Raw genomic sequence first — 27,297 nt, 5'->3', positions numbered from 1 at the left:
CAAAATAAAAGTTTGTGTTTGCATATTATATGTGTGTGTGTACTGTGTATAATTATTTTGTATATATAAATACACACATATGCATGTATTTATTTTAGAAATATTTGCATGTATATACTGTATATACATTTATACATAATTTAAATTATATATAAATATAAATTATTTATATATAAATAAATAAAAATCTTAAATATATACATGCACATGTGTGTATTTATATACCGTAAATCCTCTAATATAGGCCCGGGCCTTTATTTTACTCAAGCGCATCGCGGCCCAGGCCTTTATTGGAAGGAGGCCAGAATTAGAGACAGGCCTTTATTTCTATTTGAGCAAAACGGACTACCAGTAGAATGAATAAAAAAGATTTTGTGTCTATTTGAACCTATAAAATACTAGGTTCATTTATTGAAAACGTACAGTTACCATATAACATTGGTATGCATAGCCTACATACAGAACATTAACAACAAATACCGGTAATTCAGCCTAAATTATATTTTTGGTGAAAAGCAATGATTCATTTTGAAACAGTATTTGTTCCCGCTGTAGTAGCTCCACAACAGCGCGCATCTGTGCATTCATTCATTCATTCATTCACACAGAAAAGCGATTTATATTTAAACAGTCTTTTTGCGTGTAACTTACAGACACGATTGCGATTAGAACAAAGAACCTATTCCTCAGCCGTTGCACCTGATGTTGCTCCTCGAAATAAAACTTCCAGCACTTCTGATGTAGTATTATTCCTCACAGCGTTGTAAAGTACATTATCCAGCTGATTGTGAGCGTTCACAGGTTTGCGTGGAACGCCTCAGATGCGTTTGAATAGCGCGCGCTCTCCGTAATTAAGATCAAAGTCAACAGAATATTTTGAATCTCTTTTGCACTTCCTATAAGAAAAAAAGCGAGCCTATCGCCGGCGCGATTGTCGACCCCAGGGGGTTAAAAAATAGATTTTCGCCAAAAATCCTCTTTGGCTCTGCAGCTGCCATGGTAAACAACGTTAGCCTACCGGTGACTGAAGTCTCACGTGCGAATCAAGAGCGAAGTGATTGACATGACCAGGCTACCGTAGCTATGGCTTGCATTCGTTAGCAAACATTGCCCCCCTGTGGTATTTGCATGTTACTATCACTAGCATAATGTTGTGGGCTGCCCAGAAAAACGTTGGTTCTAATAATAGCCCCAGCCACTATTAGAGACCGGCCTTTATTTACCTCCGCCGACAGCGAGACCGGCCAATGTTAGAGCCCCGGCCGGTAATGGAATACAGGCCAATATTAGAGGATTTACGGTATACAAAATAATTATACACAGTACACACACATATAATATGCAAACACAAACTTTTATTTTGGATGCGATTAATCGCGATAAATTTTTTCCCAGCCCTAATATATATATATATATATATATATATATATAGGCAAGGCAAGGCAAGTTTATTTATATAGCACATTTCATACACAATGGCAATTCAAAGTGCTTTACATAGAAGAAATTAAAATGATAAAAAGAAATAAGAATAATTAAAACAGTTTAGAAAAATAAAAAATAAAATACAGTACAGTACAGTACAAACAGTCGGACAAACATTGGCACAGTGCTCATTCAGTAAATGCATAGTTAAACAGATGTGTTTTGAGTCTGGATTTGAAAGTGACTACAGTAGGAGCACATCTGATCTCTTCTGGAAGCTGGTTCCAGCTGCGGCTGGCATAATAGCTAAAAGCAGATTCACCATGCTTAGAGTGAACCCTTGGTATTTCTAGCTGATATGATCCTAGTGATCTGAGTGATCTGTTGGGTTTATATTCAGTGAGCATATCTGCAATGTATTTAGGTCCTAGGCCATTGAATGATTTATATACTATTAATAATACTTTAAAATCAATCCTAAATTTAACTGGGAGCCAGTGTAAAGACCTGAGGACTGGTGTGATATGTTCATATTTTCTGGTTCTGCTCAGAATCCTGGCGGCAGCGTTCTGTATGAGCTGCAACTGTCTTATGGTCTTTTTGGGAAGGCCAGTGAGGAGTCCATTACAATAATCCACCCTGCTGGTGATGAAAGCATGCACAAGTTTCTCTAAAGCCCCGTTCACACTGCCAGCGACACGCAGCGACAAAGCGACATGATCCCATTCATTTCAATGGAGCGCTGGCGACTTCCGGCGACACGAGCGACAGTGACCGTTGGCGACAGAATGTGGGCGTGTCAAGCGACACGAGACGCGCGACAAAAGTTCAGAAATTTCAACTTTATGCAAATGAGAAGCGATTTTCGCGAGCGACAACCAATAGGAGTGAAGTCAGTGGAGTGCACGTGATCCGTCTGCTGTACTGCTACTGCGGTGTTGTGTCAAGATGGAGGAGAAGTTGATTTTAGCTGTTAGCAATTTCCCTGTTCTTTACGATATGTCTCTGTGTACATACAGAGACACATTTAAAAAAAATGATGCATGGAAAAACGTGTCTGGGATTGTGGGGATATCAAGTAAGTTTTGACTATAAACTGCATGCAATATGATCTACCTATTACAGTACAGTGTGTATGTATTCTAATAACTTGCAGTGTTCTGGAAAACACTAGTAATAAAAACAGTACTATTTAATTACAAATTATAATTTAATTACTATTACAAATAATGAGTGTGTACAATTACATGCATATGTAAAAATAGAGAGAGTGAACCCACACGTGTGTGCAGTGCAGTGTAAAGATTATATATATATGTATTAAAGATTATATATTATATTAACAGGTGATGCAGCTATCATTATACATAATGATAATGTGTGTGTGATGTGTACTGTATGATTGTGTTTTGTATTTTTAGTGGAGGAGTGTAGAAAAAAGTGGAAGAACCTCCGTGACGCATATAGGAGGGAGGTTAATAAAACAAAAGACCAAAAGAGAAGTGGGTCAGCAGCAGAGGGTCACAAACCGTGGAAGTACAGTGCCATCATGGGCTTTCTCAACCCTTTCATGGAGGCTAGACCCAGCAGTGGGAACATGCTTGAAAGGGTTAGGGAGCCCATGATGGCAACTGAACAGAGAGACACATCAACGAAGGCAAAGCAAGTCAGCCAGTCAGTACTGAGCATCCAGGAAGGTCCAGCGTTCAGCCAGGAAGGTCCAGCGTTCAGCCAGGAAGGTCCAGCGTTCAGCCAGGAAGGTCCAGCATTCAGCCAGGAAGGTCCAGCGTTCAGCCAGGAAGGTCCAGCATTCAGCCAGGAAGGTCCAGCATTCAGCCAGGCAGACCAAGAGCAGGCAGCCCCAGCATTTAGCCAGGCACACGTAGCGAGCAGCCAAGCAGACAACATAATGAGGCAAGAAGGAGAGCGCTCGAAAAAACACAAGGGTGCAATGACGGTATTTGAGAAACAACTCATGGCTGCATTACACAGGGCAGAGGCATCATCTAAGCCACAATGTGTACCATCAGAGGACCCAGATGAACTATTCATTCGAAGCCTGTTGCCCCAAATTAAACAGCTAAAACCAGGAAGAAAAGAGAGGCTGAAATTTGAAATACACAAATTAGTTTTCGAGGCCCAGTGTAGTCAGGAAGAGGAGGAGAGCGGGGTACAGCTGACAAGGCCATGAGGGGTGTTAGTAAGCTTATTTACCCTCATGGTCCTGTCAGCTGTACCTTGTGCAGTGTGTTCATAGTGTTTACACTTTACATTGTCCCTGTTAAAAGAACATAACTGTGAAGTATTGTTAATCAAAATAATTCATGTATGTTTGAGGAGGAGAGTGGAGCCTATAGCTCGTGCCTCTAGAAAAAAGAAATCTGTTTGATTTTGAGTATCATCTCTGATAACATCTAAGGTCAGTTTTGATAAATAAACGCATACATTTGCTTCAGTTTTCAATCTTTTCCTTTTTGTGATTAAGTAGATAATTTGCTGAAAAAAAAAAATTTATTTATATTTAAAATGAGAATAATTTATTACATTTACCCTTATGATTTGCAATATAAAACAATTTAGTACATATTATAGTTTATAGCCTATTAGAGAGTGTTTACAATACTGCATTGACTATAGGACAATATTTAATATCTGCACTTTATGCATTTGGGGGAGATGTGTTTGCATAAGAAATGACACATGAAAAAATTGCTCTTTTATTCAAATGTGGGTGGCTCTTAAAAGAGCCTTTGGTTTGTTCTGTGAAGAATCTCTCATGCCTGTGGCTGCCAAGGAACTGCACCCTCAGCACTGAAGTAGTTCACTAGTGTCTCCCTCACACGCATTGCTTCCCGTGCAGCATTGTTGCTCCCTACTTGGCTGATGTCATGCAGTCCAGAGGCTTCTCCATCGCCAACATAGGAAACCGCCCTCGTTGTCCTCCGCAGGAAGTTGTGTAGAACACAGGTGGCCTTTACACAGGTTTCTGCATTGGAAGGACTGATGCCAATAACACGCCGGTACATTCGCCACTGTGCTGCGAGTATACCAAACGCATTCTCCACAGTTAGTCTTGCCCGCGAAAGCCTGTAGTTAAACACCCTGTGTCTACTGGGAAGGGTCTCATGAGGTCTCTACGGAGAGGGAAGGCTTCATCTGCCACAAAGACGTAAGGCTGGGGTCCCAGGTGCTCTGCTCCTGGCAGCAGCGTGTCCTCAGGTAAGCCTAGGGTGACACGGCGAAGAGCATTACCAAAAGGACTATTAGCCAGAGTCCCACCATCGCTGGTCTTTCCATAACTGCCAACATCTATGATGCGGAAGCAGTATTTGGCATCTACAACTGCCAAAAGGACAATAGAGTATGTCCCTTTGTAGTTGTAGAATAGTGACCCAGAGTTGTTGGGAGCCTGGATCACTACATGCTTCCCATCAATAGATCCTACACAGTTTGGAAAATTCCAGCGATGGTAGAACTCTGCTGCAATTTCCCGCCAATCTTCTGTGGTGGGAACAGGCATGTACTCCTCCACCAGGGAGTCCCAAATGGCCTTTGCCACTTCCGCCACAATACCAGCCACAGTGCTGTGTCCAACCCGGTAGCTGAAGGCAATAGTGCGGTAGGAGTCCCCAGTTGCAAGGAATCTGTAAAAATGTGAAATATTGTCAAAGCAGAAATTCATATGTATAACATGTTGAGCTATTTTTTTTTTTAAATGACTGAATTAAACATATAAGAAACAGCTCTAGAAAGAAAAATGTTTAATGATATAGGCTATGTATATGATAAACATGTTGAACTGTAAAAACACGCACATGGCAGGTAATTCTATGTATGACACAATATTCATTATATCCAGATTCATTATTATTCATTATATTAAATGTGATATATAATACCCTTTAAATCATACCAGGTTCGGTAGATGCACATATGCACACACACACATATACATGTATCACACATATGTATGTATCTACCGAACCTGTGATGATTTAAAGGGTATTAATCCAGATATAATATAATATAATAAAATATAACACACACACTATATATATATATATATATATATATATATATATATATATATATATAAGGTTTAATGTATGTGTTACAATTAAACTTAATTACTTAAAGCTTAATAAATAGGTTACTTACCGTAAACAAATTGCCAGCCGTTCACCAGGTGAAATGGCTCGGCGGCAGTTTGTGTTCTCCTTTGCAATCAAGGGGCCAACTCTCCGCAGCAGCACATCAAACTGGGTCCTGTCCAGCCTGAAGTACTGCTGGAACCGGACTTCATCCAGCCGCAGTTCCTGCACAAGCCGGTGGTACTCGCCGTGCTGACTCCGAGCCCGAATGGTTCCGTGAACCCATACAGACCGGCGTTTGCGCTTTCGACGTAGAAATGTAGCCGCAATGGCAAAAAGCAGGCGTTGTTCGTCATTCATTGTTCACATATGAAACACTTAATGCACTGATTCTATTTATATTAAGTCATTTCCCTCCATAATGTTTGTTTTTAGCGGCAAGAAAAATGATTCGATGTCAATAATGTAGGAGGGTGATCTGCTAATGACGTTTATAGGCAACCCGTAGTGGGAACGCCCACTAGCGACATGAATCTCTGGCGCTGACGACATGCAGCGACAAAATCGCTGGCAGTGTGAACGGGGCTTAAGTCTTGTCTGGAAACAAAGCATCTAATTCTTGCAATATTTTTCAGATGATAGTATGCTGATTTAGTTATTGCTTTGACATGACTACTGAAACTAAGGTCTGACTCTAGTGTCACACCAAGATTCCTGACTTGATTTTTAGTTGTTTGACCCCTAGAGTGAAGGTATGCATTCACCTTGAGAACTTCATCTTTGTTTCCAAATACAATGACTTCAGTTTTGTCTTTGTTTAACTGAAGAAAGTTTTGACACATCCAACTGTTGACTTCATCAATGCATTGGCACAGGGAGTCAATGGGGCTGTAATCGTTAGGCGATAGGGCTAAGTAAATCTGTGTGTCGTCTGCATAGCTGTGGTAAGCAATTTGGTTCTTTCTCATTATTTGGCTCATTGGGAGCATGTACAGGTTGAACAGGAGTGGCGCAAGAATTGAGCCTTGAGGGACTCCGCATGTCATGGATGTCCACTCAGACTTATGATCTCCTATACTCACATAATAACCTCTCCCATCTAAGTATGACCTGAACCATTTTAGGAAAATCCGAGAAAGCCCCACCCAGTTTTCCAGCCTGTCAAGAAGTATGTTATGATCGACAGTGTCAAATGCAGCACTGAGATCGAGTAGTACCAGCACCGATAATTTGCCTGAATCAGTATTTAAGCGAATATCGTTTATTATCTTTATGAGCGCTGTCTCTGTGCTGTGGTGCTGTCGGAAACCAGATTGAAAATTGTCAAAGTATCCATTCAAGCTTAAGAATTTGTTCAGCTGATTGAAGACAACTTTTTCAATGATCTTGCCTATGAAAGGAAGATTTGAGATCGGTCTATAGTTGCTTAATATGGTCTTATCCAGATTGTTCTTTTTCAGGAGGGGCTTGACAACTGCAGTTTTCAGGGAGTTTGGAAAACTCCCAGAGAGAAGTGAGGCATTTACCACTTCTAGAAGATCTGCTTCTAAACTGTTTAACACACTTTTGAAAAATGATGTGGGAAGTGTGTCAAGAGCGCAGGTTGATGTTTTAAGGTGCTGTACGGTTTCTTCCAAAATTTTGCCATCAATTTCTTTGAAGAAGAATATATATATATATATATATTAGGGCTGGGAAAAAATTAATCGCGATTAATCGCATCCAAAATAAAAGTTTGTGTTTGCATATTATATGTGTGTGTACTGTGTATAATTATTTTGTAATTATTATATATTATATATATATATATATATATATATATATATATATATATAATTTTATTTTATTTATTTATTTATTTTACCGACAATTTTGTCCTGCCGTCCATTTTCAAATAGACAATGCCCCATTGGAATGCGCCATTTCCCATTCCACTTCTTGCGCATGTTTTCATGACAAAATGTGGTTTTGGGACCGGATAGAGTCGTTGGGTGACAGAGTTGTTGTCAGCTCGTGTAGTGTGTAATCCCCTGTTGCAGAACATTTATGTAGTGTCACATAGTGGTTCTCAACTCCAGTCCTCGGGACCCGTTGCTCTGCACATTTTGTATGTCTCTCTAATCTGACACACTCAGTTCAGTTCATGGAGTCTCTCCTAACGAGCTGATGATCTGATTCAGGTGTGTTAAATAAGGGAGACATACAAAATGTGCAGAGCAGCGGGTCCCGAGGACTGGAGTTGAGAACCCCTGACATAGTGTGAACACCACAACGACATCAAGACTCCAGAGCAAGTCATGTAGTCTAAACAGCACAGCGATCTGCTGACGTTTAAAGTTGTGTAGTGTGAACTAGGCATTATGTGCTGTTAAATTTACCTTATATCCATTGTAATTAGAAAAAAAAAACATACAGTATATTTGTGTTAAATAGGAATCCATTGTAATAAATGTTAATCTCATCTTGGGCACAGTATGCTTGACCTTTAGCTATATTTCCTTTCCCAAAGCCTGAGCTTTGATTGATACTTTGCAAACTGATTGTTTCTGTTGTTCGTTTAAAACTTCTATCGTAAAACAGCTGTTTAGTTTAGCTATTTACATCTTATCTCGCACTTTATGATCGTTAACTGAAGCATCATGCGGGAATTCGCGCTCGGCTTGCTGCCTCTGTGAACATAATCCCACCTACTTTGATTTCATCTCCGACTCAAACATTTTGACATTGACGTTAGTCTGCTGAAACCGCTCAGATGAGAAGGTCAGTGGCAAGGCGTGGGCGGACCTGGGCCGTGGCATGGCGTGGGCGGATCCGGCAGTGCAGGAGGCCAGGGCGGAGCAGGCTATGCTGGAGGCCAGGGCAGACCTGACAGTTCAGGTGGCCAAGGTGGACCAGACAGTTCAGGTGGCCAGGGTGGACCAGACAGTTCAGGTGGCCAGGGTGGACCAGACAGTTCAGGTGGCCAGGGTGGACCAGACAGTTCAGGGGACCATGGAGGCCGTGCCAAGGACCCTACAGTGGATCTTTATCTTTCTTAAGCAACAATTAAATGGATGCCTCAGACATGGTTGTTAGGAGTCGGCCTGAAAGAAAGGCCTCATTTTATACCCTTTGTAGAATTGGGGTTAAACGGAGGAGAAAGTCTATAAAATACGATAATAAAGGCATCAGGGCCAGGAGATTTGCCATCGAATTGAATTGAAATGAATTGCCTCTTATATTTCTGTGGTAGACACAGGCCTGCCCAAATCATTTGTGGAGCCATCGTTCACGCAGGGGTATTTTAGATTATCAAAAGTGTTTTGGCCATTCTAAATTTTTGAGTTACATTCTGAGGAATAAGGATTAGAATAGTATTTTGAAAGAATTCAAATTAATTTCCTCCGGGTCGGAAACTATGATCCCTAAAATGAAATCTTTTAACGGTGGCAGTCTAGATGCACAGACAGTTCGAGATCGAAATGCAAGTGATTTGCCAGCTTTTTATAAAAAAAATGCTGCCTAACACTCCTATTGCTTTTCAACTTTGTGAGTTAGAAGTAAGCTATACTCTGAATTAAATTGGAGACATTTTTTTAAATTGTGGGTGAAGGGGTCAGAGTATACTGGAGGTCTGGATTATGTTGTTCTGCTCTGGCCCTCTAGATCCGCAGTCTTGGCTTTAAGCTTTTAAAGCTCTCAATTAAGGCTGCGAGGGAGGTTTCTAGACGTTCAAAATGTTCATCTAGCATGGCATGTCGCTGTCCATGATCAGATACTGTGGCTTGCACACAGTCAAGTTATACTTCTAATGTTGAAATTGCAGCCTTGAACTCGGTTGCCAAGGCCGCTCTATGCTCTTCCAACAGCTCTGTTAGTGCCGCCATGTTCACTTCGTTTGGTGTAACGGGTGCCTCAGCTATCATGTTCGCTTCTTTCTTGGATGTTTTCGCTTTTTTACTTGCCATTTTAGATGGGTACTGTTATTCAAAAGTTGTCTTGTTAGTTTTTGTAGTGTGTCAGGAAAAAGTCGGTGGGGTAGTTGATAACTGAATGGGGAAGTCCCATTAATTATAAAAATTTTCATTCCCATTAATGTCCCATTAATTAAAAAAATCACTTGCATTTCGATCTCGAACTGTCTGGGTATGAAGAAAACATGCAGTCACATATTTTTCAGAATAACTCTTAATGAATACATATTTACATTTACGAAGAGACAGCCATTTGTGTGAATGATATGACTTCAGTTGTTGAGATGCCATTTTACATTATTCATGCGCTTACTTTTTCACATCCTGCCATAATCTGCTTTAATAATAATAATTATGAATGCAAATAAAAAGTCAGGTTTAGCATTTTGCAACACATGGTCACTGAGCATATAACTTAACATTACTTTGCTAACTTAAATGCCTGGTGAACAAGCAAGCTAGCTTGCCAATTACGTAGCGTTAAGATAACGTTATTAATGTTAAATATTTTCCAAAGGTTAGCAGGCCTGCTCTCTTTCACATAAACCTTTGTGCTATTCCTGTTAAGACAGTATTTTAGAGTAAAGCAGTGGTGGAGCCAGGATTTTTTCATTGGGTGGCTGGGCAGAGGCCAGATGACGCAGCAGTTAAGACTTTCGGAAAAAGAAAACGTCAAGATCCAGACTGGTACAAATCATCCATTGACACAATCCAACCTGTGTTAGAGGAAAAGAGGGAAGCACTAGTTCGTTTGAAGTCAAGACCCGCTCGTCAAGCTCAGGAAAACTACCATGCAGCCAGATCAACTGCCCAGGCAACTGTCCGGAAGTGTGTTCAGATATACTGGAATTTTCTCTGCTCTACAATAGAAACCGCAAAAGACTCTGGAAATCTCAAGAAAATGTTTGCAGCCATCAAGACTGCAACAAGACCCAATCCTCAAACCTGTGGTGTGCTAAAGAAGAAAGACAGATCTACTATAGATGACCAGACGGAGCTTAAAAGATGGATAGAGCGCTACCGCGAGCTATATGAAACAGAGGGAAACGCTTGACGTCAGACTCTCTTAAATCTCCCTCAATCTCAAATTAGGGGCGTGAACCGAAACTGGTCTCATGGTTCGGTTCGATTACGATTATCATGTCATCGATTCAGTTCAATTCGATATCACGATGCATCGCGATGCACCTCATCCTCAATTTAAAATTTTACTTCAAAAGTGATGTGTGCACGCGTGTGCTCGCCTGTTCGGGAAGTCACAGTGACAGAAACAGTGACATTCCAGTTCAAGTTTCAAGAGAAAAGGAAAATCTGTCAAATAAATTTTGTTTTAAAGAAATGTTCATTTAAAGTCCAACTGAAATCAAAATTGACCCCATTTACTTTGTTAGCGCATATTACTAGTCTTGTGGTGAAAAATGTATCCGTGCAAGTTAATGCACAGAAAAAAATTGTTTGCCGTCGTAATCTTTAATCAAAGTCTGAAAAGTTACTTCCGGTCTGGAATGGCGTTCCTTCTCTGATGTAGGTTTGACGGCTTGGGTTGGGAAACGCTTAACCACTCCCCTCAAACCGTTAGTCTGCTATGAGCAGAGATGGAGAGGAGGAGCGCTAAAGTAAAACCCTGCCCTCTGTTCAATATTCCTTTTCACTGGGAAATATGTCACAACACTGGAGAAAAGTCGTTTGCAACTTCCGGTTCACGCGGACTTTAAAAGCAGCGCTCATTAATCAGTGTATTATGTTACCATTAAAGATGCGCGCATCAACCGTCGCCAAGTCCGCTGTTGAAGGTGACGATCATCCATTTATAATCACGCGTAACAACACAGAATAATTGTAGTTTGACCATCGGGTGCGGATACTTAAATCAGAGAAAATTATTGGGGCGGGTGGATGATTTGTTTTTGGCTGCAGATTCGGGTGACGTTGAAGCTCATCCGTGCATCTCTAAAGCAGTCAGACTCTGCCAGGCGTTAATAGCTTGGAGTGAAAACAGCTAACATGGTTTATCAAGTTTGTGGTATTACCTCCTGCATATTCTATTTGTGCGTGACATGAGCGCACACAGCGTGTGTCTTCTGCAGGTCGTGCTTACCAGGTTGTTCATAAAAGCTGAAATGTGCCCAGATGTCGGCTTTAAAGTAGTTGGAGCAGTTTTTATTTTCTCGCACTCATGTCTCACCTCCCTCTGCCATTGTATGCTACCTTGACAAAGCACGTACACGACAAATGACGTCAGAAAAGCGTCAGTACATTATAATCGGTTATGGTCTATTACTGAACCGATACCGAATCGTCCTCGTATGCATTGCGATGCATCGTAGAAATGATTAATTTTGACACCCCTATCTCAAATCCATAATCACCTTGATGATGAACCTGACATTGCCGAGGTGTTATCCACCATTGAAAGTAGATGAAATGCCAAGTGAGCTTCTACAAGCGGGTCTAATCCCATTAGCCAGTCATCTTCACCAACTCATTCTGAAATGCTGGCATGCCAAACAAGTACCACAAGAATTCAAAGATGCAATGATCACCACTCTTTATAAGAACAAAGGTGATCGTGGTGACTGTAACAATTATCAATGTATTTCATTCCTGTCTGTCACTGGCAAAGTACTTGCTCTTATCCTACTGAAACGTTTGCAGGAAATCACTGAAGATGCATGTCCAGAATCGCAGTGCGGGTTCCGACCACAGCGATCAATCACTGATAAGATCTTTGCTGTCTGACAACTACAAGAGAAGTCACGAGAGCAGCGGCAACCACTTTACATGGCTTTTTTTTACCTAACAAGAGCTTTTGACTACGTGGACAGAAAATCTCTTTTCCTGGTCCTTGAGAAAACTGGCTGTCCACCTACTCTACTCTTACTGATTCAGTCACTTCATTACGGTTATGCTGGGTAGGGTGAAGTTTGACGGTTAGCTGTCTGTTACGCTTCCCATCAAACGAGGTGTAAAACAAGGCTGTGTATTAGCGTCTACACTGTTTGGTATTTACTTCCATTTATTCAAAAGAGCATATGAAGTCCTGGACAACAACCTATTGTTGTCACAATGCAAGTTGAAGCAGGGAAGGATGCAGGATCTACTTGCAGCAGCTTTTATATAAACAAACTCTAAGACTCATAAACTGGATCACAAGAAAAAAGAACAGAAGAACTGAACAGAACAACCAAACATAATGCAACAACGACAGACAAGGAACAGACTGAAACACAGGGCTTAAATACACAGAACAGATCAGAGCAGGGAAACGAGACACAGCTGGGACAAATAAACTCACAATGATTAATTAACAAGACAACAGATTACAGGGCTTAACTCAATGAAACACATGGACAAACTGGGTGTTACAGGCAAGCATAACATGAAAACAGACACTAAACGTGACAGAACCTCCCCCTCCTGCAAGGTGCGGCCTCACGCAGTATAACATCAACAGGGGTGGGAGGTTGGGTGCCCTGGAGGCTGACGAGAGCATGGCTTGGCAGGGCAGGAAGCCTCCAGTGCGGAGCCGGCAGTTCTGGGACCCAGGGCGAAGCTGGCAGTTCAGGGACCCAGGGCGCAGCCGACAGTTCAGGGACCCAGGGTGGAGCCGGCAGTTCAGGGGCCCAGGGCGGAGCCGGCAGTTCAGGGGCCCAGGGCGGAGCCGGCAGTTCAGGGGCCCAGGGCGGAGCTGGCAGTTCAGGGGCCCAGGGCGGATTTAAATTCACAGATGATTTATAGAGAAAATTCCAGTATTTTCGTTTCGGTCGGGATCCGTGTAAAGCAGAATGCCACCATCCCGCATCCCTCACTCTATCCTCCATGGCATTCTGAAAGAGGGAACACTGGTAGACCAAAGCTTCGCTTTAATGATGTACTCAAACAAGAGAACGAGGTATGGAGGTATCTCGCTTGGAGGTATGTGTTTGGCTGACTAGTTAAACAGAGATGCGTGATGTCATGTAAACAATTGTTCCGTTTTAGCTTCGAGGATAAATCGCGGCTGTGGGCTGTTGGCAGCTGCTACTCTCTTCTGGCGTTCCTCTTGCGCGGTTCCGCGTCTGGTGATGCGTTGAGCTTGAGGATAAATCGCAACTGTGGGCTGTTGGTAGTTGTTACTCTCCTTTGGCGTTCCTCATGGTGTTGTCTTGTGTGCGCGTGACGTGGACGGGCGACTGTTATGAAATGAAGGTACGTAAAACCTTCACTATTGTGTGGCGCTCCCTTTTTAGACTGCAAGTATATGTTTTATGTTTATATTTTAGGAGGAATAGACTGTCAGTGACACCTATGGGGCAACGCTGCTTGACGCTGCTGCTTTATACACTCGGATTCCTGTTGTGTGTACGTCCGGATTCTTCCCGGCAATAACATTTCTCATCAACACGTGCGCTCGATTTATGCGTCTTGTGTGACACCTGCACTCCAGCGCTCCCCCTTGTGATCGCTGGGTTGTTTCTCCAACTAGTCTTTCAAATTGTGTGATTTGTTGTTTATATATATTTTTCTGTGTATTTATTTCTGAATGTTTTGGTTTGCTTATGTCTGTTTTGCTTTTGAAAGTATTGTGAGAAGAATGGTTTTGTACTACATACACTCTGTGTTGGTACCAAATCTAGAACATCATCATTTGTGTTATTGTTTTTTGGTTTGTTGATTTAAGTGTCTATTATTTGTGTTTCTTTTGTAGTTAGTGTCTCTGTTGTATGTTGAGACCAGTGCAGTAATTTCTGCTCTCATTACAGGAGCCGAGGCTTCAAGGCAGGCCGCTAGTAGGCCCTCACGTGCTGTGGTGGAGGTTTTGTCACCGAGTGCTGTGCGTTCATGCTTGACCGTATTGAGTGTGTGTGTGATACCTGTGCACAGGGTGGTAAGAGTGATTATAGGAGCCTTGTGCTCACTAAAGTAGTGTACCTGCCATTGTTAAGCCTCGGCTTCCTCCTTGATTTTGTGAGTGTTGCATGATGACCCAGTCTTTTAATGTGGTCTTAAGATTGTTGCTGACTACAATAAAAATGTTGTATCTTTGTATCCACGTCTCTGGCACTTCCTCGATAACAACGTTCCTGTGTGTCCTTTTGGTGGGTTATTAAATTTATGAGTATTAATATTTCCCTGTTAAACAGGGTGGCGTAGTCGTGCATATGTAGAGGTAGTTGTCGAGCACCTCCCCTTGAGCGGCCTCCCGCTACATTCTGGCGTAGTCGGCAGGATTGCGGCTGTGTAGGAGATTTGAGACATTGGTGAGTGTTTGTTTTCCTTGGTGTTTTTTTCTTCTCTCTTTTTTTTTTTTTTTCTCAGATCATTGGTGACTGTTTGATCGGACATTCCATTTGGGTAAGTGACTTTTTGTAGTATTTCATCATGGAGGATGAGTTGCGGGAAATGCGAGAGTTGGTGGCTCAATTACGGGCAGATAATGAGAAGCTGCGGCAGGAGCGGACCCCAATTGATGTCCTCGCATCTGAACGATTTGTATTTGTCCCAAGAGAACGCCGTTGTCCGAGATTTAATGGTAGAACTGGTATTAGCATTGACGAGTGGGTCGAAGAGGCCCAAGCATGTATGCGCACTCGTAATATGTCACTTACCGAACAGGCCTTCTTTCTATATGATAACCTGGAAGGAGAGGCCCGCGACGAGATTAAATATAGTTCGAGCGCGGACAGGAGTGATCCAGATTTGATTATTTCTGCCCTTCGTGAATTGTATGGGTGTGCAGACTCGTATGTTGCACTGCAGGAAGCTTTTTTTTCTTGAAGGCAACATGAGGGAGAAACATTGTTAGAGTTCTCCCTGGGCCTGATGAGTTTGTTAGACAAGGTGAAAAGTCAAGCGCCACATTCTATTCCAAATTCTGATATTGTGGTACGTGATCAGTTTGTTGAATATGTGTCGGATAGTACGCTCCGCCGAGAACTAAAACAATTGATTCGACAGAAACCCACTGCAACGTTGTTGGATATTCAGGGTGAGGCCATTCGTTGGGAGCGAGAGGGAATGCCAGGTGGCGCGAGGGGTAGGAGTCAATCGGTACCGTTGGTAAGTGGCATCCAATACGGTGTTGGGGGGGGGGGTCAGATTTGGATCGTGGGGTTCAGTCGAGTGAATTTATTGAACTGCGTGAGCTGCTGCGTCAGCAGCAATGTCAAATTGATCAGCTCACCCGGGCTGTGCCACGTAATCAAAATGTACACGTGCGCGATCACTCTCCTCGTTCAAATCCCATAATTTGTAGAAAGTGCCAACAACCCGGTCATATTGCTCGAAATTGTGATGGCGGACATCATCCCCCTCGCCCTCTGTCACAAACATTTGCTTCCGCTCCTGGTGGATTTAGGCCAGTGTCTGGGCCTCAACCGTCGGAAAACTAATTCCAGCCGGGCTGCGGAGCCACAGTCCGGTAGGGGAAACGCGTGGCTCATGTGTTTTTAATGGTTATCAGTTCGTGTCCCGTTTGGTTTCCTCATGTCCACACATGGTTGCTAATATTGGAGGGATTGCTGTGTCCTGTTTGGTTGACACTGGGTCCATGGTGTCAACCATTACCGAGAGCTGTTTTCGGCTCAGGTTTGAACCATGGGGCCAAGATCGTTTGCGGTCGTGTCATTGGCTGCAGCTCCGAGCAGCTAACGGCCTGGAGATTCCGTATATTAGTTATATGGAGGTAGACGTTGAACTTTGCAGTAATCTTGTTCAGGGTTGCGGCGTGTTAGTAGTCCGAGACCCCCCTGGTGGCAGCTCTGAGATCCCGGGTGTTCTGGGGATGAATGTGCTCAGTCGCTGTTACCAGGAGCTTTTCGGACATTATGGGTCTATGCTATATACACTACCTTCTGTAATGCAGGATTCTAAAATTATTCAAGCTTTCCAAGAATGCCAACGGGTTATTCGCACTACCAAGCATGGCGGCAACGTGAAAGTAAGAGGACGTAGTGCATGTCGTGTTTCAGCTGGCACTATTAAATTTGTAGCGGCTACGTGTTCTACCCAGTATATGAGCAGTACAGTGCTTTTTGAGCCTCCAGAGACAGGGTTGCCCGGGGGTTTATTAGCCTCTCCTTCGTTGGTGCGAGTAGCTGGGGGTACCGTTTATGTACCGGTAGTGAATGTTGGGACCATCAATGTAGTGCTTTACCCCACTACTATAATAGGTACATTGCGGGAGGTGTATCTGGTGGACCTTCCTGACGGGTTGACCGAAGTTCCTACCATGAGCATTCAGGCAGCATCGTGTAGTGTTTCCACCACAGCAATACCAGAACAGATTGAGTCAGTTGAGTTGGGGGCATTAACCATAGAGGAACGGGAGCAGGTTAGAGCCCTACTCTGGGAGTTTCAAGGTGTATTCTCTACTCACGAAGGAGATGTAGGCTGCACTAATCTCTTGTCGCATGAGATTCCCCTCAACGATAACATTCCGGTCCGACAGCGGTACAGGCGCATTCCACCATCAGAATATGAGCTGGTAAAAACTCATATCAGTCAGTTGCTCGATGCACAGATCATTCGAGAGAGTTGTAGCCCTTACGCCTCCCCGATAGTATTAGTTAAGAAAAAGGACGGTAGCCTCCGTATGTGTGTTGACTACCGCCAACTTAACTCCAAGACTCGCAAAGATGCTTTCCCGCTGCCTCGAATTGAGGAAACGTTGGACTCTTTAGCAGGTGCCCGCTGGTTTTATACGTTAGATCTGACCAGCGGGTACAATCAAGTTCCAGTTTCCGAGCTTGATCGTCCCAGGACTGCCTTTTGTACGCCATTCGGGCTCTTTGAATGGAATCGTATGCCGTTTGGCCTATGCAATGCTCCTAGTACGTTCCAACGTTTGATGGAAAGACTTTTTGGCGACCAAAGGCACCAGTCTGTCTTGTTATACCTCGACGACATTATTGTATTCTCATCGTCCGTGCAGCAACATCTGCAGCGACTTAGGGTAGTGTTGGGCCGTTTGAAAACGGAGGGACTTAAAGTAAAACTGGAGAAATGCGTGTTCTTTCAAGAGGAGGTGAGTTATTTGTGGCATGTTATTTCCTCTCGTGGGGTGGCGACAGACCCAAAGAAGATCGAGGCTGTAGCACAGTGGCCTCATCCTATGACAGTGTCAGAGCTGCGAACCTTTTTGGGTTTTGTCAGCTATTATAGACGCTTCGTGGAAGGGTTTGCCAAGTTGGCAGCCCCATTACATAAGGTAGTGGCCATGTTAACGGGTGGTAAGTCTAGCAAGCGGGGTCAGGAAATAACTGCGGTGTGGTCAGAGCAGTGTGAGGAAGCGTTTCAAGTTTTGAAACGCGTTCTCACTACAGCGCCAGTGTTGGCTTATGCGGATTTTACCCGGCCCTTTATCTTACAGGTCGATGCCAGTCATGGTGGACTGGGAAGCGGTACTCTCACAGGAATTTGACGGTAAGATTAGGCCTGTTTCTTATGCAAGCAGAAGCCTCAGGCCGTCCGAGCGTAATACCGCTACATATAGTTCTATGCGGCTGGAGTTTTTGGCTCTTAAGTGGGCCATGGGCGAAAAATTCAGAGAGTACTTGCTTATCCACAAGTGCCTGGTACGTACTGATAACAACCCGCTACATTCTGGCGTAGTCGGCAGGATAAATTTCTTCGTTGGGCCGAGACGTGGATGCTTTTTGTTATCTGGGTAAATGTTTGATTGTGTCTCAATCAAATCTCAATAGTATCTCCGGAATCAGTGGAGGGATAAATATCGTTTTATACTCTCAGGGGGGTGGACTCAGTGCTGTGAGCAAACCTAAAACCAGATTGAAAAACCTCATAGATATAATTACTTGACAAAAAGTGTTGGAGTTGATCCAGCACAATTTTCTCCAATAGCTTAGAAATGTAAAGTAAGACAGAGATAGGCCAAAATGTTTTAATTAGGGTTACAATTACAGTTCAATTAGGGCAGACACTAAGTATAAAGTTAGGGATTTTGTTAATAAAAAATATTTGCAAAAATCTTTGGAAGCCTTCACATAGAGCATCTGAGGCAACAGACAATGTGTTAACAGATGGATTTACAACAGACTGAATGACTGAAAACAGAACTTTTGGGTTAGAGTGATTTGATTCAATTAAGTTAGAAAAACAAGCAGCTTTCGCAGACTTGGCAGCATTTTGGTATGATGTTAGAGAGTCTTTGAACATTTGGAATGAGACAAGTAGCCTGTCCCGTTTCCATTTGCCTTTCTACAAATTCTACAAATCGTTGGTGACGAGTGTCAGAGTTTTGCCACAGTTCAGATTTTGGTTTGCACTTGTGAGGCTTAAGGGGAACAGTCACATTTGCTACCTTAAGCCAGGCAGAATTTAAAAAGCTAAGATGTTGATCTGCATCCAGGTCAGATAATGGTTGATCCAAGTGCAAGTGTGAGCATAGTTTAGCAAAGCACATATCGAAGGTGGTACAATGTAACAGGTGCAATATGGCGCTTTTCCACTGCATGGTACGGTACGGCTCGGTTCGGTACGGCACGCTTTGGCGCTTTTCCACTGCATGGTACGGTACGGCTCGGTTCGGTACGGCTCACTTATGGCGCATTTCCACTGCATGGTACGGTACGGTACGGCTCGCTTCGGCTCGCTTTAAATGGTACCACCTCTGTTGAGGTTCCAAGCGTACCGTACCGATACTAAAATGTGACGTGAAAACACTGCAGATCACTGATTGGTCAGACAGAATCATCACTACCAGCGTCATTGTATTTACGACACGAGACACTAAACCCGCTAGATTTAAATAGCCAGTAGACAAAACAAAGCCAACACTGTAGCGCCTGTTTTAAAAGTATTTGCTTAAAAAAATAAAAAAAATTAAAAAAAAGTATAAACTTCAAAAAAAGAAATGGCTGAATCGTGGTCAGTGGACGAGGTGCAGACGTTCCTCTCTTTGGTTGCCAAGGAGTGGATGGGGCAACACGGAATGAAAAATTCGCATTTAATAATATGATGATGTCATGGTAGTAGAGACGGCAACTATAATGATCAGTCCCACCCACTTTGAAGCTGTACTAACTGCAGTGGAAAAGCAACCGAGCTAAAGCGAGCCGAACCGTGCCGTACTGAGTCGAGTCGTACCACGCAGTGGAAAAGCGAAGCGAGCCGAACCGTTCCGCGCCGAGTCGAACCGTACCGAGCCGAACCGAGCCGTACCATGCAGTGGAAAAGCGCCAATAGTGAGTTGAGAGAGCTCTGGAAGAGACAGTGGGAATAAAATAGGCTTATGATCGGAGAGCAGAAAATCTGAGAACACAATATCAGTGACATCGAGTCCATAAGATATGAATATGAGTCTTTGATACACTGTGATAGATTAAAAGCATCTATTAAATTAAGAAACTCCTGCGACAAGGAATTTGACAGACAGCAAACATGAATATTAAAATCGCCCACAAGTAGGAAGCGATCATAATTTGTGGCAATACTGACGATAAGTTCAGTAAATTACTGTATAAAATCCTTGGTAGAATCCTCAGTTTCATTCTTGCTGAAGAAGCCAAATGTTCACTATAGCTGCAAGATTTGAAGCATCTCCTGAGGGACGACCAGAAACAAGCAAACATCTAAAAAACACACACTCACTCACACCCCATAAACACACAACCCATCAAACACACACACGCACACACACACACACACACGTATATAATGTTCAATTTCTAAGTTCAGTCGTTACATGATTTCTCTATTATACTTTATTTATTATTATTATTGATTTATTTTATTATTGATTTATGTTATTATTATATTTTTTTGCTATATCTAACCATGAATATACTGTATATAATATTATCTTTTTTTAGTTTTATTATTATTTTAATTTTTATGTACATAGATGTACATGTTTTAATGCTTTGGCAATACAAAATGTAATTGTCAAGCCAATAAAGTTTTCTGAATTGAATATAATTTAATTGAGAGAGAGATTGTGTGAGTGTGTTTGTGTGTGAGTGTGTGTGTGTGTGGAGTGTATCGGTTTGTGTGTGTCAGTGTGTGCCTGGTTGTGAGTTTACTGACTAACTGTATGTGTTTTGTAGTGTGGATCATGGAGGAGAGATCAGGATTACAGCAGGACCACGAAAATGTATGTCTACACACACACACACACACACACACACACGCACACACACACACGGGCTGTGTCCGAAACCGCATACTTTCCTACTATATAGTAGGCGAAAACAGTACGTGAAGGAAGCAGTACGTTCGAAACATCAGTATTCATAAAAGAGTAGGCGAGAAGTTCCCGGATGGCTTACTGCTTTCGGCCAGATTTTTGAGTGCTCAACCGATGGATACTCTTCTATCCCAGGAGGCCACGCGAGAGGTTACGTCATAAAAAAAAAAGAAGAAGAAGAAGAAGGATATGTCATACTCGAACATGACGGAAAGGATGACGGACGAGACTGTTTTCAAATGTGAGTATTACAAATCAAATGATCGCATGTGTTGAACTACTGTACAGTAGACTGTTGAATTGTTGAAGGTGAAAAGACGCTATATAGTATGGTAAATTTGTGATTTTGCTGTAAATCACATTTTATTATGTATAGCTAACAGAGGAGCTCCAGTAAGGACACATACGTCTCCAAAGTGGATTTGCATACATTTTAAACCGTATACATCTTAAATATAATTACTAAATGTCTATTTAATATCTGGCAAGAAAATCTTCTATAAGAATTGCAGATTACTACGTCTAATAGATATGAAATAGACATCTGAGTGATGTATGTCTGCTATTATGTAGAACAAATCTATAAAGTAACTAAACATAAGTTATCTATTTTATTTGTCCATTAGTAGTTGATAAATTGAGGAACATTTATGTTGGATAAAAAGTTAAAACAACCTCAACATGTAAATGTAGTGTTGAGTTCATTAATCACAGAGGTAATGTGAATCTTGTCTGGATGTTACAGGGACAGATGAACAGATGTGTGTTTATCTGGTGGAGAGTGGCTCTTGAAGCTGAATGTTGCCATCAAAGGTTTTGAGTGACACTACAGAAATGAATAACAACAACTATTTAAATATTAAGTTGTAGTTTATTTTAATTATTGTAATTTCAAACAGAGCTATTACAGCACTTTTCTGATTCTTGATTTCTGTGCATTTGCTGCACAGCTTTTGTGGTGGAGCAGGACCTGCGAGGAAAGATGATGGCGGCATTTGTGAAAAAAAGCGTTTCGTCTTCTAAATAATACTGAAATCAAATGACATTGTGCGGTTAAAATTACTGCTTATGTGTTATGTTTGTGCATTCTTGTAGGATCTGAAATGTCAGCAGACTGCTGTGAGCACTGAGGATGAAGAGCCCATCACTCCTCCTGCCCTCCATCACTCCACCTGGCCTTACGAGACCCTCCATCACTCCACCTGGCCTTATTGCCTCAGATTGTGAAGCACAACACATCACGCAACAACCTCAGGCACGAAGGCACGGCTCACCTCTGGCGGTCAGCTGATTCATCAGAATAATCTGTGTTGAGATGGCAGAAGGATGTGGGGTTCAGCGCCTGTAGTCTACATACATGATTGTAGTTTGAATTAAGCTTTGTTTCATGTGTTGACTTGTATATGCATTTGTTTATTGTGTGACTTTGATTCATTCTTTTACTAATTTATTAATATTTCTCAGTAAATAAAATACAATTATTTAATTAATGCTTTATTTATTGTTTGAATGAAAATGTAGATATGTTCACTATATACACATCTAGAGTGTATTCATGTATAGCTATTTCATATGACATACATTAGATTTAGTTTGTTTTATTGAATTATATAATTTTCAGTAAAAATTAAGTATTGGTCAGCATTTATCATTGTTATTATTGTATGTTTTGGGGTGGGATAGCAATGCAATTCATTCTGGGGTAATATGAATTTTTAATAATGATACTTAAATTTTTCGAGTATAAAATCAACAGTTTTCTCCAAAGGCTAATTTTCGCACAGCTGCCCTTTGTGCAGACATTACAAAAGCTGAGGAAAACCATTCTAGGTAGGGCTGTCGAGTTACTGATGTTATGAGGTATATACTGTGTATATATATCATGGGTTTGCATACATAATATGATATTTTATACACATGAAAAAAAGACCTACAAGGTTGAATATCTTAATACAGTGGTTCTCAAACTTTTTACACCAAGTACCACCTCAGAAAATATTTGGCTCTCTAAGTAACACCATAATGACCAATATGAAAATACAGTAGCGTAGTAGGCCTAACTATTCAGCTACAGTTATGCACAGCTGAAAAAATGAGGCGGCTTTATTTCTAGTAAGAATATTTATTATTGTCTGCCACTTTAAACATTGTAAAAACACAGTTTGAACATTAACACTGCACTGTGCTGCTTACATACAGGTTAATAAAAAACTTAAATAATGATTCAATTCAAATGTATTGCAGACCTGCCAACCTGTACGCATTTTGCGTAGCGGATACGCATTTTGACTTCAAAGTACGCTGATACGATTTGTCACTCTAAACTACGCAAAAACCTGGTGACGCCTCTGTGCACGCGCTGTCCTTAAATCAAGCTACAGCAAAAGAAGAAGAGTTCGACCAATCATAGCGCTGGGTTCATTCCCCAAATAGCAAGCGGGAATGATTGACAGATGCGTAGGCCTATCATTAAAAAGAGACTGAAAATCGACACCAATAAAGATTCCCGCTCGACCCCCCTTCCACTCCCGCGGCCGCCGTCTGACTGATGTCATGAGCGAGGACAGTACGGTACTTCTGACTCCTGAAGGTAAACGGCCTGGGGTCGATGTGTAAAGTTGATTGTTGAGTTAACTTAATCTTATGGATTCGATGATCACACAGATCGCATGGATTATCTTAAAATACTCCGTTAAGTTATTCATGGTCACTCAGAAAAGAGGAAGACATCATTCAGTCATGCAAATAATAAAATGCTCAAGTAATGCTGAACTATAAATCTTGAAATCGCTATGGCTTAGTGATTATGAAAGTGCTGTGATTTGTGGATTAACGTTAGCCTACTGAGAAGCGCGAGTCTGGAGAAACAGGCGTTTATTTATTCATTCATTCTCAGTGTTGAGAAACGTATGTGTTACGTTATTGTGTTAATTATATCTAAAGTAGCCTACCTAATTATGTTACATATTTATTTTGTATGAAAACTAGCGCGTTAGTTACTTGTGGATTAAAAAGTACCGTTGTATCAGTGCTGCGCGAGCTATCTCACAAACACGGACGCGCGCGCGCACACACAGAGAGAGAAGATCATTGTAAAATTAAAATTGACGGGCTAAATTTTAATTTTGTTCTTGCTTGTTTTGTTTTTTTTCTGTCAAAAAGCATTTTGTATTATCCATCCCTGCTTTTAAAATTCGTTAAATGACGGACGTTTACTGTTAACACAGCCCTTATTATGTCGGATTCGGAACTTATAACGTTACTTTATATTATTTTTAGAATAAGTGATTCGTTATGCTATTATTGGACTCCTGTCTATACATTGTCAACTGTTTTCTATAAATATGTTTGTATTGGCTAACATTTATTCAGTTAATGCGTGTCCTGTTTAAAATGTGCAATGTTATGCTGTAACAGACAAGTCTGTTACATAATTTTTTTACTGCAGTCTTTCTTCCACACCACTAGGGGTGCTATTGTGCCTGAATGTTTTCTTAAATAAAGGGGGGTTTGTAGAGGAAGAGAGTAAAAAAATAGCAGTAGAAAGCATGGCTTAACTGCATTGGTGCTATGTCCTGGTTGGGAAATGTTACATTTCAAGCTCAGCTTAAAGTAAGGATTTGTTTTCTTTCCTGTTATTTAAAAAGTATGCCTTGATGATGATGATGATATTGTTGATGTTTATTGCTAAGAAGTTTGATACAGTTTATCTTGTATGTATTTTAGAAGGACTCTTTATCAGTGACTTTAACCCTCCATGATGCACTTTAAATATGGATTTAAAGTCCAGAGGAATGTAAGCTTGAGAGTTTGGCTTACTCATGACTGCTCCTGATTTGGAAGAGTCTGATGCATGAGAACTGTTGTCTTTCGGAGGAAATTCATCGCAGATGGTTGGATTATTCATCTACTAAAGGACTGCTTCAACTTTGGACATTGTTTGATGAACTATGCCGTGTCTGACACAAGGCTTACACAGATTGATGTTCACTTTATTGAATTGTGCAACCTATTGATAATTTTTTGTGTAGCTGCTTTTTCTTGTATTTGTTTTTGTTGTTGTTGACAATTATTTTTATTTGCATAAGGATATAAAAAAGATAAAAAAAGGAATATATTGTTTTGTCATGTGGGAAGTATCTTTATTTTTCTTGAGCAACTATTAGGCAAACTGAATCCCCCATTATTGCGTTATATAACTTTGGTTTTGAATTAAAAAATACGAGACGGTTATAATGCAAAGACAGCACGTCACAAATAACAAATAGACGTCCCGACGTCCCCCCCCCCCCCCCCCCCATCTTCGATACGCAAAAAAATGTTGCAAGGTTGGCAGGTCTGGTATTGCACCTAAAAGTGAAATAAAAACTGTAGCCTACTGTCCTTAAAATATTAATAAAAAAATAAAAAAACACAGGCTGTGTATTCATATTTAACCCTTTTAAACGTAAATTTAAAAATATTCTGGCTGACCCCTGTGAGTTTTTCAAGGCGATCATTATTTAGAACTGATCACTTTATTGTTTCCATGGTGACGCGTCATTGCTTGTCACGTGACAAGCCGCAGCCACTATAGAGCTGGTAAGTCCCGCCCTTCCGTAAAACCCCGCTGGACCTCTAGGTTGAAAAATCGTCAATGCAAGTGAATGGGAGAAAATAATTATTTTCTGGTCCCGTTTGAATTGTGCCATGAATGTGAACATATGTTGTCTGTGAATTTTTTGTATAATCTTTCATGTTACAAGTTTGACAGTATATGGTATGATTCGTCGGCTAGCAGTTGTGGAAAAGACATAACGAGAAAGACTACATGTCGCCTATGTGACGTCACCCCATAAAGTTGACTTAAACGTGGTTTTCACCAACCTCAACGATTTTGTCCTCTCCCTGAAAGAAGGCGGTGAAGTGCACCAAAGACACAGTCATGTTTAGCGGGATCCGTGAGCTAGAGCCGTGTGCTAGTGGTGGTGACGTTTCAAACGCGTCGAAAGCAGCGAAGAGTTGTAGTCCACAAAGTGCTCTCACACAAAGTCTAACCGTATCAAACTTCTACCCGCTAAATTGTAGCATTCTTTACACGAAAAGTTCTATAAAAAATTCACAGACAACATATGTTCACATTCATGGCAAAATTCAAACGGGACCAGAAAATAATTATTTTCTCCAATTCACTTGCATTGACGATTTTTCAACTTTGAGGTCCAGGGGGATTAGCGGAAGGGGCGGGACTTACCAGCTCTATAGCGCTGAATGACTAATGATCTGCTTTTATTTATTTTTTTTATTTCAAAATATTCACAAATTTGTTAGCTATGGCATGAAATATTTGATATTCCGATTGTCAAATATATGCAAGTGGAAGTGTTATGTTGTTTAAACACCTTTATAACGATCGCGTTAGTTGAGCTATATGCGCCGTACATGTGTTTGTTGGATTTACAACACGTGAATTCATCCACTTCTCCCGAAATACATGAAAGTAAGTGGCTGGTGAACTGGTAGAAGAATAGAGTTAACTTTAAAGTTACTTACACAATGTGTAACTTACACAATCTGATATATGAATAAAACGTGTCGTCTAATTATAATGGAAATTATTATTATTTCCGCTTCCATAGACATCAGTGTGTATTTTACAAATTCTAAATGTTTTTTGTTTTTTTTACTTATGTGAATTTAAATGTCTGAAACCTAAAATAAACATTATGTGGTTAAAAACACTGAATTACCCCTCATTTACACGGCAAACGTCTGCGGTGCATTACGTCTGCGACAAGGTTTTATTCCATCCTCCACGCGGTGCCAACTCACACCAGGAGCATTTCAGAAGCGGAGCGACTGGATGCGCGAGACCACGTGATTTGCCTGTCCGACGTGGTTTTTCTTGATTTTTGGGTTTCTACCATACAGTCTATGGTTTCTACCAAGGATATTGGTGTGTAATACGTTTGGGAGTTTGCACAGGGTGTTTATTTTGAATTTGACAATGTTTTTTTTTTTACTTTTATTTTGTATTTCCGGTGCGACTTGGACGCGCGTCCGTCAAAAATAGACTAGGCGCCTATATTTAGCGAAACGGCGCGGAGAGCTGCTTCTGGGAAGCTTCTGAAACGCGCCGCGTCGCGGCCGGTGTAAACACAAGCATTGACTAGAATGGGCGCGATCAGCTCCGGTAGCCGTGTCGCAGCCGTAATGCGCCGCAGATGTGTGCAGTGTAAATGAGGGGTAATTGTGATATTTGACAGCGCCTGAGTGGCGCGCGTCCGTCTCTGGCTCAGCGCCAGCCAACTGCGAGAGCACATTTGAATTTAGCAGTTGATCACATGATGCACTGGCCGTTCTACTCACACCGGTGTAATCTTATCGTACACTCCAGGGACCAGCCAAGACTGACCACACAATAATAGACAATAAAAGATCACACCGGTTTGATCTTACGTGCGAAATTCAGTGGTACGCGTACCACACTTTGAGAACCACTGTCTTAATATATATTTTCTTAAATAAATAATTCATTATAATACATTTAAATTTTTTTTTTTTTTTGTAATTTATAGGCCTGAGGGATGAAACGAGAGTTAAATTCAACAAAATAAACAGGAAAACATAAAGCAGTTAGCCACTTTTGCTTGTGGATGAAAAT

General features: G+C 41.4%; 2 protein-coding genes across 4 annotated transcripts in view; both read left to right on the top strand.

Annotated features, from left to right (window-relative positions):
• The window catches only part of ttll1 (tubulin tyrosine ligase-like family, member 1), a 301,517-nt gene that overhangs the window by 118,152 nt on the left and 156,068 nt on the right, over window positions 1-27,297 (top strand). The window lies entirely within an intron of this gene.
• Window positions 1-27,297, top strand: part of LOC309496971 (protein NLRC3-like) — a 316,482-nt gene that overhangs the window by 265,688 nt on the left and 23,497 nt on the right. For both annotated transcript variants that reach the window (XM_082167175.1, XM_082167176.1), the window contains one exon: window positions 20,515-20,561. In XM_082167175.1, coding sequence (XP_082023301.1) covers window positions 20,515-20,561 — 47 coding nt within the window. The remainder of the gene's footprint in view (window positions 1-20,514; window positions 20,562-27,297) is intronic.

The sequence above is a fragment of the Leuciscus leuciscus genome (genome assembly GCF_965113295.1).
Source record: "Leuciscus leuciscus genome assembly, chromosome: 4".
NCBI classification, from domain to species: domain Eukaryota; kingdom Metazoa; phylum Chordata; class Actinopteri; order Cypriniformes; family Leuciscidae; genus Leuciscus; species Leuciscus leuciscus.
Note: the sequence above shows the minus strand (reverse complement) of the source record. Positions and strands in the feature narration are given on the sequence as shown.